General features: G+C 32.0%; 3 protein-coding genes across 3 annotated transcripts in view; 2 read left to right on the top strand and 1 right to left on the bottom strand.

Annotated features, from left to right (window-relative positions):
* The window catches only part of LOC129786669 (uncharacterized), a 30,946-nt gene extending 24,598 nt beyond the window's left edge, over nucleotides 1-6,348 (bottom strand). The window contains exon 1 of the mRNA XM_055821836.1: nucleotides 6,276-6,348. The gene's annotated coding sequence lies outside the window, so the exon portion shown is untranslated. The remainder of the gene's footprint in view (nucleotides 1-6,275) is intronic.
* LOC129786719 (glutamate-rich protein 2) overlaps nucleotides 1-15,044 on the top strand; it is an 871,459-nt gene that overhangs the window by 385,378 nt on the left and 471,037 nt on the right. The window lies entirely within an intron of this gene.
* On the top strand, nucleotides 1,111-12,294 carry LOC129786729 (fatty acyl-CoA reductase wat-like). Its single transcript, XM_055821921.1, has 4 exons — nucleotides 1,111-2,144; nucleotides 7,275-7,428; nucleotides 7,538-7,668; nucleotides 8,724-12,294. Exons 2-4 carry the CDS (start codon nucleotides 7,284-7,286, stop codon nucleotides 8,979-8,981), a joined length of 534 nt encoding a protein of 177 aa, XP_055677896.1. The 5' UTR covers nucleotides 1,111-2,144; nucleotides 7,275-7,283; the 3' UTR covers nucleotides 8,982-12,294.

The following is a 15,044-nucleotide window of genomic DNA, read 5'->3' as shown; positions in this document are numbered from 1 at the left end:
TTAAAAAAAAAAATATTAAACTGAAACATCTGACAAAAATGCGTTTATGAAAAAAATTCCTGAGATCATACGACCGTCTGTCTAATCAAACATTTATTGGATTTGATTTTAAATATCAAGACTAGCTTTAGAATTTCGACTAATTATTGTTTCTAATTAACAATTTTATAAGCAGATGTTTTTAAAAGTTCCTTCTTAATTAGCAATAATGAGTACATGTTGTCTGCATTAGTTTTTTCTCAATGATCTTAAAAAATACAATGGCTTTGCAATCAACTTTTAAAAATAAAATTTTTATTGCTAATTTTTATTTAAAAAAAAGATATTAATTAAGCTATTAATGAGGTCTTGTGCAGTATAAAATGATTTTAAAATATATCAACAAACTATTGTAGGAAGTATTAAAAATAGAATGATGGCTCTTTATCTTCGAGTGGTAAACTAACAGCTGCAAAAATCCATCAAAGATTTATTATTAATTAAGGATTAATTCTATTTTAAAAAAAAATGTGTATCACTTACTTAACCCTTTCGCGTTCTTTGGGTCATACGTAGACCTAAACGTGAAACATTTTATTTTCCCAAGTTTTTAAGAACTTAATGATTTTTCGGAGCAAGAAAAGCATTTAATCGTGATAAAAAAGAACGTATGATTCAATGTTTCTATGTTTCACGAGGATGCGAAAAGGTTAAATTTAAATAAAAAAAACTGAATTTTGAAAAAATAAAATTCTTGTAAATTTTTGCCGTAAAATTATGAAAATTTCATTCCAGTTTCGAAATAAAAAGACACCTCTCTATATTATTTATTTTCATTCACATGAAGCGAAAGCGCTTCATTTGGGGGCATTCAAGTTCCATTTTTCTGTGTCTCCACGCGCATGAGAATCAACTACAACACATAAAGTGCAGTAAAAGCTCACGAGCTGGGGGCTCTTGTGGTGTGTACGGTACGTACACGGGCTCTTAGGGGCTCACACACGGTGAGACGCGGGCGGATGAAAGTCCGCGAAGAAAAGATCCATCGACGGTGAGTGAGATGGAGGGATCGGCGCGCACCAAGTCCAGGGCACCACTGGTGTCGTCCGAATGCTCGCCTCTGAGATTCCATTCAGTTTAAAATCATCCAGCGGATCGGATACACTTAACCACGCAGCTCGCGCTCCTCACACATCAATTTTTTTTATTTTGTAAATTACAAACCCTTCTCCTTTTCGAAAAATCTCTCAATAATATCAAAGTTTTTTCCATTGTACTGTATTACATTTCTCTCTCTCAAAAGAAAGAAATCAGTTGATACGCTGTAGTGATTGAGATTGGCAAAAAAAAACGCGAAGAGAAAGAAGGGAGAGTTAACAAGAAAAAAAAAAAAGAAGTGCCAGAAAGAAGGATAATCCCCATTCGTGTGCCCTATTGGAGATTTTATTTTATCCTGTTTTTTTAAAATTTAAGAGAAAGGAACGCAAAAAAATCGGAATTTTTTAGTGCTAAAAAGTGATTAATTGGAGAATTTATATTGAAAATATATTTTTTGCATATTTTTTTCGATTGCGGACAGTCCAACGAGAAAAACACTCACACCATTTATCGTCACCATCGTTCACAAAGAAAGTGTTGCATAAGTGAAATTATGATCGATCCGTACAATTGCAATAGTGTTGCGACTTCGAATTAAGACAAGTTTGCTCATTAACTTCTTCCATTTGAACATTTACCTACATTGCAAATCCTATATAGTAAGGAGGACAAGAAAAAAGACAAAGTTCTGTTTAACGATCACATCAGAAGGAGGAATTGCCCCAGAGTGATTGAAAATTTATCTAAAAGAGAAAAGAGAAAAAAAAAGGAAAGAATATTTGTACAAAGTGAGATGTTGCCCATGTGAGGGGAATTTTGTATCTAAAAGTTAGACAATTAAGGAGCTGTGGTGCAGCAAAAGGCAAACAAGACGAGATTTAGAAAGGAAAGAAAGATTTCTTAACGCCTGAGGATTAATTGAGGTGGTGGCGTGTTTGGTTTTTAGTGTGTTTGCTGAAGAGATCGCCAAGAGATCACAATTTCTTTTTAATTCACAAAAGAGCCCCCGAACCGTTGAGTTTTGGAACAACTTCTTCAGCTCCCCATTCAGCACACGGCAAGATTAGGTAAGATTTTAATTTATAATACATATAATTTTTATTTCGTTACAAATTATATAATATGCATATATATCTTGTATGTGCACAAATACCTCCTCTCTTATATCTTGTGTACGGACATTTAAGCTCTTTTTTTTTCATCACTTTTCACCGTCTCAACTGCGTGCGATGGGTATATAGCTCGGGCGCGCGCGCGATCTCAAGAGAGCTCACCATCAACAAGGGGAAGCCAAAAGAGCTTTTTTTTTCTCGCGTTTCTTTCTTTTTCTGCGGATCTTTCCGATCAATTCTCAATGTAAATGACAAACACTTTGCCCCCATCACCCACCCATCAGGAGTTTTGGTGAAAGAAAAGAAAGACTCTCTTTGTTTCGCATCTTTTTTATTATCTTCTGCGAGACTTTTCTTCATGCATCCAACGCGATTCACCTGAAGAAAAAAAACGCACCATGACAATACCTCTTCTTTTTCTGCACCTCGCGCACTATGCTGGTGGAATATAGCATTTTATACTTTATTACATCACCGATGAAATTTTGTTCAAACACACTACTTAACTTCGGTGACCCGTTTTACCTGTTCATATAACGTATATCTCACACGCGGTGGTGTTCACATTTAAAGAGGAAGAATTGTTAAGAGTGAAGCCCAAAAAAAAAAACGGCAACAACTCAGTAATGAAAAGTACTTACATATGTAGGTAACCCAACAAAATTCCACCCTCTAAGCGAAAGCTCAAAGAAAAAAAGAGAATTTGGTAGCAAAAAGGAAAATTCATTCGTGCTATGTATCATACATAGGTGAAATGTAGTGCAAATGCCATCGTCTTCTTCCCCAAAAGCATTAGGTAGTTTTATCACATACAAGACGGGCAAAAGTTGGCGATAAAAGTAGGCTGCGCGACTCACCGCGAAATGGTGATGAGAGCATAATAACCAACTAACCTACCAAATCCCCACGACGCGCATTCGATATACCTACAACTCTTTTATACAGTCGCTCGTGCTATCGACACTTAACACTCTTCGGATTGCGCGCCTCGCGATGCACATCTCTTATTCATTTATTAATTTCTATTTATTGATAAATTGCAACGATTAATTTTGAGCATTTTTTTTTGGAGACAAAGACTTTGCAGCTTTATCAGTTAGAGATGTAGATAGATAGTTAGACTATTAATCAAGATAGTTTCCTTCAAGGATCCTTCACTAAGTTACAGAAAAATTGTTTCCCAAACTGATTTTCTTATAACAGAATTAAAAAATAAATAATTTAATTAATGATTAAGTAGATTTAATAAAAAAAAAACTTTTCTTTTCATACAAATTGAAAGTTGAGGTAGATTTTGACAGTTGAAGTTTTTAAATATTTTTATGAAAGAAAAACAAAGGATTTGTGGTTACATATAGAAAACTTTAAAGAGCCTTTCTTAAAGAGCCCAAGAAAAGTTAAGTATTTTCCTTTAAAAACAGGATTACGGAAGGAAACAAATTGTCAAAATCTTTTAAGATTTTTCCAGAGAATACTAAAAATATTTGGGTAATAAAAGAAAATTTTTTAACCGGATCGACCCCAACATTGTTAAAAAAAAGTCCGAAATAAATAAAATTTCTTGATACACTGAAGATTTGAATCTAAAACAGATTTAGAATATTTAAAGCACGTCTTAAGCAAGTTTAAAGACTCACACATGGAGATAGTCTTTATGAAAAATCTATTGTTCTTATATAATAACTTACAATCTTATTTTAAAGGACTGTGAGAATTCATAGTTTAAAAGAACATCGAAAATGCAGTCAATTAAAAAAAGCATCTTATCTGTATACTCTCATTGCTTTAAACCATTAGTTTTATTAAACCAATTTATGGGAGTAAAGAGTATAATTATTCAAAGTTTAAAAAGTGAAATTAAATTTTTAAGTGAACCATTAAATCTTTTCTCCATTAATTTGAATGTTAGAGAAAAATAATATAGAAGGTTGCAATTAGATAATAAACATCTTTATTATCTTCACAATAATTTTAAATTGAAAATTTTTAGTTTTCATGAGCACCTGAATAGAACTCAATTGTCCATTTTTATTAAATCTATAAACATAATTTTTTAATTTAAAAAGAAAATACTTGGTATGCCACGATTGTGGTATACCAACTAATTATTAAATTACTTTTATTGGATGCAGGTGGTTGTAATTAAATATTCAAAAGTAAAAGAAGATTATTCTTAAAGCCCATAAATTATTTCTACTAATTGAAGACAATTTTGTAAACTTTTCTTTAGAGTTTCCTGTTTGTTAGAAGGTTAAATTTAATATTAAAATTTGCAGTTAATTTTTTCTTTAATTTTTTAAGGCACTAATTACAATAAAACTAATTCCTAAAAATGTTCTAATTAATAAACTAAATAAAATTTGTTTTGGCAACTTTCATGTGTTTGCTTGTCTTTCCTTTTTATTTATATTAAAAGTAAGAATATCCAAGAACAATAAAGTAAAATTAGAAGAAATCAAGTAAGTTAAACATCCAATTATCCATGTATTTTGCTTTTTCTAATTAAATCTCTTAAGTAAAAACAGATAAATTATTTGGAAATTGTTTAAAAGAAATTTCATTTGAATGCATATTTTTAACGATCAATAAATTAAAAAAAACGACAATAAAATGTTTAAAAAAAGACGATGAAAAAGTAATGTTTTAATTAACAAATAGATATTAAATTAAGACACTTAAAAAGAAAGATAATAACTTTTTTTTCTCAATGAAATTCTTTATATAAGAATTTTATGAGAATAGATAAAAAAATTTTATGAAAGTATCATTAAAATTAAAAACAAATAAATTTCTTAATTGTTGCACCTTGGATAAGCTTCTGCAAAGAATTATCACTTTTTTGTCTAAAAGATTTATTTTATTTTATACCTCTGATTTTTCTTTTACCACGTTCTCTTAAATATATATATTTTTTTTTATTTCTTTAACGTGTGATGTCTGTGGTTATCTAGACAAAGTTTTGCAAAACTTATAAGTGAATTAAAAGAAATCATAAATCTCATGTTATGCTCGAAAAATGCGATAAATATTAATTAATGAAAAAAAAAAAACTTAACCGTACGCAGTGCAACGAAGAAATGAAAATGCTTTTGCAGTGAAGAAGTGTAACGATTGGAGCTCGTATAAAGAGAAATTATGCATCCATAACCGCGTGCATTTGAGTGCGAATATCACTCCTGCCAATTGCAAGATAATCACAAGAAGGGGATTTCGAATGTATTTGAAATGAGCAAACTCTCTGACGACCGGTGAGCAATTATTTGTTAAATATAGCGCAACAAAGAAAGTACCGATATTGGCACGATATATGGCGGAGTTTGTGGGGCGGAGACCCCTCCTGTGGTTGTCTCCTTGTAATTTCTTGTACGTATTACTTTGTCAATCGATCAACGGACCAAGATGCGCGTCGTTGAATTTGCATTCTCGCGGTGCGCGCACCAATAAGTGCCACACACAAGAGATTCTCCATCGTCTATTGGGGGAATATGTCATAAAAGTACATTAACTGAATTACTAATGAATTAGCAATGCTATGAAATCTCCCGCTAATTCCATCAAAATTACTTCATCGCATTAAGTGGGTGATATGGAAAGTTTCTCATTTCTCATTCCAACGTTTATTTGCGCGGGCGATCGGTGCATGAGCTATTGATTCCCCTCGAAATCAACAAAAAATGAGGAAAATTGAATACCTGCACATACATATGTATAGAAGGTAACAAGACATACGAAATGAGAAGGAAAAGTGAGAAGAGAGAAAGAGAATTGAGAATTAAAGAAAAACACTTCTATAACTGAATTACAATGTACATTGAGGCAACTGACCCACAATAGTGGTGCGATCCAACGGTATTATATGATATACCTACTATTTTGTACATAACGTGATAATGTATATCGTTTTGTTGCTACAAAAAACCATCCAGAGATGGTTAAAGATCTTCTATATGGATGCATTCCTTTAGACGCATCTTTTAACACACAGACATCGCATCTTCCTCATCATTTATCGTCACATAATTTATTATAAAATCATCTCTGTGGTGTTGGATCAATGAAATTCTTATACTGAATGGTGCACTTTACCTTGAATATATCACAGAGTCTGTCTTCTTCTTGTACCTTGCTTTGGAGGCTATTCGGAATGTCTTTGAACACCTGTTATGGATATAAGAAGAAAATTCTAGAAGTTATTTGAATAATTTAAGAGGAAACATTTTGGTTTCATTAATTTTAAAATTAAATTTTTATGCCTAATCTTGTGCTAAATATTTACCACAAGCTCCTATTTAATTATTAAAGAACTGATAATAAACAATCAATTTTAGATAAACAATCGTGAGTAATCTCAAAATTTCTTTTAAAAATCGGATTTTTAAGTCTTTAAAAAAATGAGAAAAATAACTTTGATTTTTGCTGTTTCTTTCCTTATTCTAATTTTCTTTTAAAAGCTCCTCTTTCTGCAGAGTTTTTAAAGCTTTTAAGAACCACAAAAATCATTTTAAATTATCTTTTTTGTAGAATCTTAATTTAATGTTTTTACTAGAAGAATTTCAAGTTAGAACTTCTAGTTTAAAACAAGCATTAAAAACTGTGCTTCTTTGAAGAAAGAATCACAGCTAAAATACTCAACAACAGCAACTACCTATTTCAGAATCATCAAGTGAAATATAGAGCATTACTTTACAACATTAGTAACGTTCTACTTAATCTTCGATGCTTATTGGATTGAAGTGTGAAGAAAATAATAACCAAGAATCATTAATATTCTAAATCTTTCTAACATTCCTCTCTCTTGCAAAATGGCTCTCATTGTAATCTCATAAGTAGCTATAGGTAGTTATGGACAGTGAAATCGTATTCAAGTGCGAATTTCCGTTTCAGTGATTTAGCCAGAGAGATAGAGAAAGAGAAAGAAATAACCAATGCGAAATCATAAGAGGAGATACTCACAGACATCCCAAAAAAAAAACCAAATGTCTGACCCAAAAAAAATCCCCATAGTGTGTGAATAATTGTGGAGAAAGAGATATTAATTATAAATTCATCTTCTAATGTATTTATATACTTTCATAACACTTGCAGACCATCACAATGGACATTGTGGCGCGGAAGAATGAGGAGAACCTTAAAATAACACGAGAATTGGAACTGAGAGAAAATTCAGAGGACACAAATGATAGGTCAGTCATACAGAAATTCTACCATGGAAAGAATCTCTTCATCACAGGGGCTACAGGTAAATAAAAACATTATATAGCTTATCTAATGCGTAATAAATTCTCACGCAGCACGTGACATTTTATTTATTTACTGAAAACAATTTCTCAATTTTTATTTCCTTGTAGGTTTTATGGGAAAAATTCTAATTGATAAATTACTAAGAGCATGCACAGGAATTGAAAACATCTACATTCTTGTACGACCCAAGAAAGGAAAAGATATTCACACCCGCATTGAAGAAATATTTGATGATCCGGTAAGTGCCTTTTGACCTTTTTGGGCACATTTCTTTCTCCCGTGCAAAAATATCTTGAGTAGAAGTGTGGTTAAATTACGCGTATATACTGCCATTTTTTTTGTCTCTTACGTAAAGAGCGAATTTTTCATTAAATATGCAATGTAAATATTGCTAAAATATACAAGAAAACATAGCAAAGAGGGGGTTGGTGTGTTGATTCGAAGGTTTTTGTGAGACACCAACAAAATAATCTTTTTCTCCGTAAAAAAAAGCACACAAAATAAGAAATTTTTTTCTTAATGTAACGTATCACCATAAAACCCCCATCATTTGTGAATGAAATTTTTATTTTATTGACGATAAAAATCATACTTTTTTGCCTATTAAATTATGTTGCTTTTCAACTTGTTTTCATTTTCATTGGAAAGAATTTAGTACATTACTTTCATCAATACACAGGGAGAATTTGAAGATTTTGAGTTGTTCAATTTTATTTTAATAATTTTAGAAATTCACTTTAGATTAATCAGAAGAAATACGCAGCAATAATGTTAAAAAGAAAATATTGGAAGCATTGAAATGTGAACATCGTCACTAGATTTCCATCATTGATATTCCATCATCACGTGAGTTAAAATGATAAAAAGTTCGTTTAATTCTCTTTCTAAAAAATCATCTTTAGAAATCTCCCAGTATTATTTTTTTTAATTGATAAACGTTTGTTTCGTCTCGAATTAAAAATTAAAATTTGTCTTGTTGCATGTCAATCAAATTCAAATAAAAAATTAAATTATTCTGTTATCAAGTATATAATGCAGCTTCTACTTTTTTTTTAAATATATAGTAAAATCCCAGTTGAAGAATTTTAATTGCTTTTGTAGAGAACAATTAAAGGCAATGATAACGTAAATAAATAAGTACAGAAGCGTAATTTATTCAATCACCATGTGTAGCGTGCAATTTAACACACTGCGACTCATCTGCCCCCGTGATGGGAGCATTGAAGTCTCCTGTTCATCTTCATTTCTTTTTGGGCGATTTTTGTGAAATGCGTGTACTTTTTTTGACGACAGGTTTTCAACAAATTAAGAGATGAAGTGCCTAAATTTCGACACAAAATTGTTGCAATACCAGGCGATTGTGCAATAGCCGGTCTCGGTCTGAAGTTGACAGATCGGCAGACGCTAATCTCCAACGTGAACATTGTCTTCCATGCAGCCGCCACGGTGCGCTTCGACGAGAAACTCAAACTTGCGGTCGGTATCAATGTTCACGGCACGAGAGATATGCTCAACCTATGTCAGCACATGAAGCAATTGAAGGTAAGATAGGATTTAACTTAACATGCGGCCCTCCCATTTGTATATAGCACCTACATAATCATACCTACATATGTACATATATCCATCTAATGGTACTTCCTCCATGTTTCTTTCGGCGCTCCACGAAGAGGAGCGTCCGCTCTTCACGGCCTTGACACATTTAACACGGACCATTGGTATGAACGAGCGCGCAAGGTGGGAACAAAAGCGACATATGTATATTCATAATATCTCGATCAGCCGCAATATTTGGGCAGACTTTCGTCGGTGTGTTGAGAAAGTCTCTCCCAAACATTATCAACCCAAACATACGGGCGATATACACAACTCAGGTGAATCGCACCATTAAAGATGGTGTGGTAAAAATTTAAACAGACATCTGCGTACCTCACTGCGGACACATAGCACCGAAAATATTTTGTTTTTATTTTCACCTTTTACATCATTCTCTTTCGTGAAATAGGAGTTACACAATATTTCGTATATGTATGCGACAATCGTCCATCGTGAGAGATATACCTCACAGGGCTGTAGTTGGGCTACATTGTACCACACGAGAGATGATTGCTTGTGCTTACCCATGTATATGCATTTAATTGAATTAATTTTGTTAGTTTTATTAAATTGCTATAAATGCTTAATCGCTTGATTATTTTATAGGAAATTTTTATCTCCTAACCAGATTTTTTTCTCAATGGAAAATAGATTTTTTAATTTTTTTTTCTAACTCATCTGATTTGAGCTTTTTAATACATATTGGGGTTAAAAGCTCAGCTTCTGAGAAATATTTTAAAGCTTCTTTTAGTCAAAAATTTGTGTGCTATATGTCTTGTTGAATAATGTTGTATTTTAAGGCATTGGACAGAAGAAAATAATTACTAAAGCTTCAGCAGAAGCTCTGGAAAAATTCAGAAACTAACTTTATTTCAGATTTTCCTCTTGTCCTTGGTTATAAGAAAAGCATAAATAGAATGTTTAATTCATGAATTTTTTAAAGAAAAATAAAAGAATTTTTACCAATCAAGTTTAGAGTTAACAACAAGTAGAAAAAAAGAAGTGCAAAAGCTTGGGAAAAATTAGACAAACATCGAGATATTTTCTATTAATTTTTTTTGGAAAATTAATAATTTTCATTAACCAAAAAATTAAAGTAAAAACCGTCAGAATTTCGATTAATGTTGTATGAAAATTCTGCAAAACAATCATTTGATGTTGAATGTTGGGAAATTTCTTCTAGATGTGTTTGGAAGACATTATAAATGTATTCTAACCATTTAATCTTAAAGCTTTTCAATTCTTTTCCGAAAAAACATAAAGAAGCTTATATTAGAGGATAAAAAAGATTTTAGAGTCATTTTATAGAAAATTCCAGGGAAAATTCGTTTTAAGAAAGAAAACCTACTCAACTTGGAACTAAGAACTAACTCCCCTTTTATTTTAAGAAAAATCTCAAGCAAATTCAAAGTAATTCCTTAAATAAAGAAAATCATTTCTGCTTTATTTTCAATTAGAGGAAAACTTTTCTGCCATATCCTTACTTTCAAGCGATCTGTTAAAAGAAACAAAACAACTAAACTCACTAAACTATTTCACTTAAGATTTAATTAAATTAACGAATTATTTTTAGCAAAATAAATGCTCATTGACATGAATTTTGCAGTGTCGTCATTCTAGAAATTCCAAAGTAAAAAAAAATAAAAGAAAAAGCATAACCATTTATCAAATTGAGGTGATCACTTCACGTGGTGATCTTTTGCAAATAAAAGAATTTTTACCAATCAAGTTTAGAGTTAACAACAAGTAGAAAAAAAGAAGTGCAAAAGCTTGGGAAAAATTAGACAAACATCGAGATATTTTCTATTAATTTTTTTTGGAAAATTAATAATTTTCATTAACCAAAAAATTAAAGTAAAAACCGTCAGAATTTCGATTAATGTTGTATGAAAATTCTGCAAAACAATCATTTGATGTTGAATGTTGGGAAATTTCTTCTAGATGTGTTTGGAAGACATTATAAATGTATTCTAACCATTTAATCTTAAAGCTTTTCAATTCTTTTCCGAAAAAACATAAAGAAGCTTATATTAGAGGATAAAAAAGATTTTAGAGTCATTTTATAGAAAATTCCAGGGAAAATTCGTTTTAAGAAAGAAAACCTACTCAACTTGGAACTAAGAACTAACTCCCCTTTTATTTTAAGAAAAATCTCAAGCAAATTCAAAGTAATTCCTTAAATAAAGAAAATCATTTCTGCTTTATTTTCAATTAGAGGAAAACTTTTCTGCCATATCCTTACTTTCAAGCGATCTGTTAAAAGAAACAAAACAACTAAACTCACTAAACTATTTCACTTAAGATTTAATTAAATTAACGAATTATTTTTAGCAAAATAAATGCTCATTGACATGAATTTTGCAGTGTCGTCATTCTAGAAATTCCAAAGTAAAAAAAAATAAAAGAAAAAGCATAACCATTTATCAAATTGAGGTGATCACTTCACGTGGTGATCTTTTGCACGATCACGGTCAAATAGCTCGCGAAAGGAAATCAAAAGTGCTGGGAAATCCCGAGAAATGCCTAAATATCGAATGCAATTAAAGAACAAGGCTAAAGAAGATCGCGTAGCCCACGAATTTTTTTGCTTTTTAGTCATTTCTCTTTACGTGCAAAAATCGACCTCTTCGGAGACCTTTTTTATTGTGTGCCAAATATGCATATATATATATACGAATCAAATTGAGTCATTGCCACCATTCCTCTCGCTTGGAGGCACACACAAAAAAAAACCGATGACGCCTCCCCGTCGTAACACACATTTTAAGTATTCAACTGCATTTCTGTTGCCACCAATGCGTGAACCAAAATATTATGGATTTTTGATACACATAAATATTTTATCACAAGATATGGATGGGGGTCCTGACTACACACAGTGGTGGTCATGAATGTGGCGGTATTGGTGAGGTTGGAGTGAAGAAAAAAATGATAATATATTTTATGTAATAATACTAACATATGGCAACGTAACACAAATTGCTGCTGCTTCTTATGTCACATACAGTATCCATCGAGCTTGAGCCTCCTCAATGGTCAATGAGTTTGCAAAGGGAAACGCGCTTTAATCACACCACGTTGTCTTTTTTTTTCTTCTTGTGCCACTTTTGCACACACCAAGTCTACATATAGCCCATATATTGGCTCCTACCTCAATGCTCTCATGCTCTCTAACCCTAATCTTTCACTCACAAAACCTTGTGCTTTTATCCCGAATTTTTAGCTCAAGGATTTGCCAATTTGGCAGAAGAAATTGGTGCCCAAATTGAAGGTCATTCGTGTAGCATAGAAAAGACATATCTTTGTTTCTTCTCAACATTTGATTGATTGATGGAAAATTAGCAAAAATTTAGTTCAATACCTAGACCTTGTCATACAAATTGCCGCACACATGTTGTTATTATTTCTTCAGCCAAACACAAAAGAGAAAGAAAAGGAATTCTGCATTGCAAAAATATATTGAGCAGAAATGCTCAAAGAAAAAAAAAGCTTTGGCCATCATTTTGCCGACAAAGGCGCGCGCGAGCTTTTAGAAGAAAGTTTACCCGTGTGAAATGAATGTGACCTTCCTGGGAAAAACCTAAAGAGCAGTAAAAAAGTGATCATCTCACCTTGAATAATATTTCAAATCAATATAAGACTGTTTACGCATAATATTTTAACAGTGTAAGATATATCGTTGGGTGAGAGACGGAAAGAAATTAATTGGCAAGTCAATAAATTTCATCATTAACCACTCTTTTTCTTTTTTTTTAACACGTGTTTTAGAGGCGAAAAAATATGTAAGGGAAATGAGACGGTCGTGAATTTGTTCACAATTTGAACACTAAAATAATATAACTATAAGGAGGAGAGAAAAAAAAGGTGCCGTGTGAAAAAGATTATGGACAAATTGTTGAGTAAACAGCATTTATTAATGACTTGCAAAGGTACCTACGTTGGGGATTTTTACCTGGATTTTTATGAATTCTCGTAAATGGAGGAAAAATGAACGACAAACGGATGCTGGATGACACCATCTTATGCCATCAATCAGTTCATAACACATTTTTCACTCTTATGCGCGATGCTCAACCAACAATATTTGCACGTGAAAATGTTTGCCTTATTCTATCTTATTCATACAACTCTTTAGTCGAAAAATCAATAGAATTTTATCTCTTTTATATATATTTCTGTCATTATTGTGAGCTATTCAGTAAATAACTAATGTCTCACGTATGACTGATAGGTATTAATTGCCTTTGGGTCTTCAGATGAATCACTAATGCTTTTACTAAATGATTTTTAAGGATGTAATCAGACCTAATGATTCGCTGCTTAATGATTTTTTTTTCTAAATATTAAATCCTTGACGTAAATCGAGACTTAACTCTAAGATTTGTTGATACTCTAACAAAAAAAAAATGCTATAAATAATTAAGAAAATTGTGTTGAAATCTAAAGAATAAATTAATTGACTTTTGCTTTAATTGAATAAACAAATTTCTTTAAAAGAAAACGTTTTTGCGAGAGCTTTTAAGGTTCTGTTTGTTTATAATAATTTTGTGGAAGTGCAGACAAATAAAAAAAACGAAGGGAAATGAATTAAGAAATGTGCTATAATTGTTATCTAGAGCTTCAAAAGAAATTTAATCGCTAAAATAATAAATAAATGTATCAAATTTCAATATAATAAATCGTGATGTTATTTTCAAATAATCTCAAGTGATTCTTAAGCAATTTAATCATGGAGATTCCTTAGAATGTTTATATTTTCTTAAAGAATATTTGAATGCAGATAAATACTCAGGAAATTCATTAGATAAAATCATCTCAAATTAAATAAATTTGATACAAAATCTTCATCCTGTTTACCGAATTCTGAATTGTCAAAAGCAACAAAAAGTCAATCATAACGCGTCCAGTTATTAGAGTTGGTATACCACAACGCGGATGGGTCAGTCTATGCGTTGTAATTTAATTTGTGAGTAGTATTAGTAGGCAAAGTCTATTTTTTTGTAAAATTTAGCAATTTGACAGATTAAAATGCTTATATCTTTAGTTCTAATAGACCTACAGAAATTTTTTGACTAGTTATGGAAAGCTATTGAAATAAGCTATAATCTGATGTATATTTCGATACATTTCAAGGTCACCTCCAGAACAAAAAATGGCGGATTTTTGTTCAACAAAAACAGTTTTTTGCACTTTTTGTCCTCAAGGAATGGTTCTAGAGGTTTCTGATGTTCCAGAAAGTTATAGGGTATTGCAAAACCTTTAATTAGATACCAAAGTGAGCAAAATCGGACAGACCGTTCAAGAGATATGGCTCTTAGAACTTTTCAAATTCAAGAAATTTTCAAATGGCTATATCTTCTAAACGGCGACATAGATTTTCTTCATTTTCGGACTGGTGATAGATATTGAGTCAGGCTACAACATATCAAAATTTAAAGGAAATCGATGATGGGGATTCGGAGATATTGCCCCTTAAAGTTAGGCAATTTTTGTTTTTGATTTTAGCGCCTCTTGTGGCCTTTTTAGGAACTTGGAATATTCTAGACAGTTGTAGGGCTTCTCAATACCTTTCATTTGATACCAAGATGGTCAAAATCGGTCAAGCCGTTCTCAAGTTATATTGAAAAAACACTTTTTGCTTTAGGTCGCCATATTTGCTAAACCGCTTGACCGATTTTCAAGTATGAGTTATCGATGAAAACATCTCACTGAGCACTACAACATACTAAAGTTTCAGACCTCTAGCTATAAGGAAACTGGTTGACAGTATTTCAAAATGGCGGATGGCGGCCATCTTGGATTTTGAAAATGCAAAAAAATGAAATTTTACACCCACATTTCTATAGAAAACTTCAAACCTGAAGGCTCTATCTCTCACCGTTCTCGAGATATAAGGCAAAGTTTAGAGTCCCGGACGGCAGGCCGGCAGGACGGCAGGACGGCAGGCCGGCCGGATCAAAAATTTTCCACCACCATTTTTGGAATGTGGGTTGTCTGAAACGTGCTCATACCAAGTTT

The sequence above is a fragment of the Lutzomyia longipalpis genome, chromosome 1, assembly GCF_024334085.1.
Source record: "Lutzomyia longipalpis isolate SR_M1_2022 chromosome 1, ASM2433408v1".
Taxonomy (NCBI): Eukaryota; Metazoa; Arthropoda; class Insecta; order Diptera; family Psychodidae; genus Lutzomyia; species Lutzomyia longipalpis.
The sequence above is the reverse complement of the archived record's forward strand: the minus strand, read 5'-3'. Positions and strand labels throughout refer to the sequence as shown.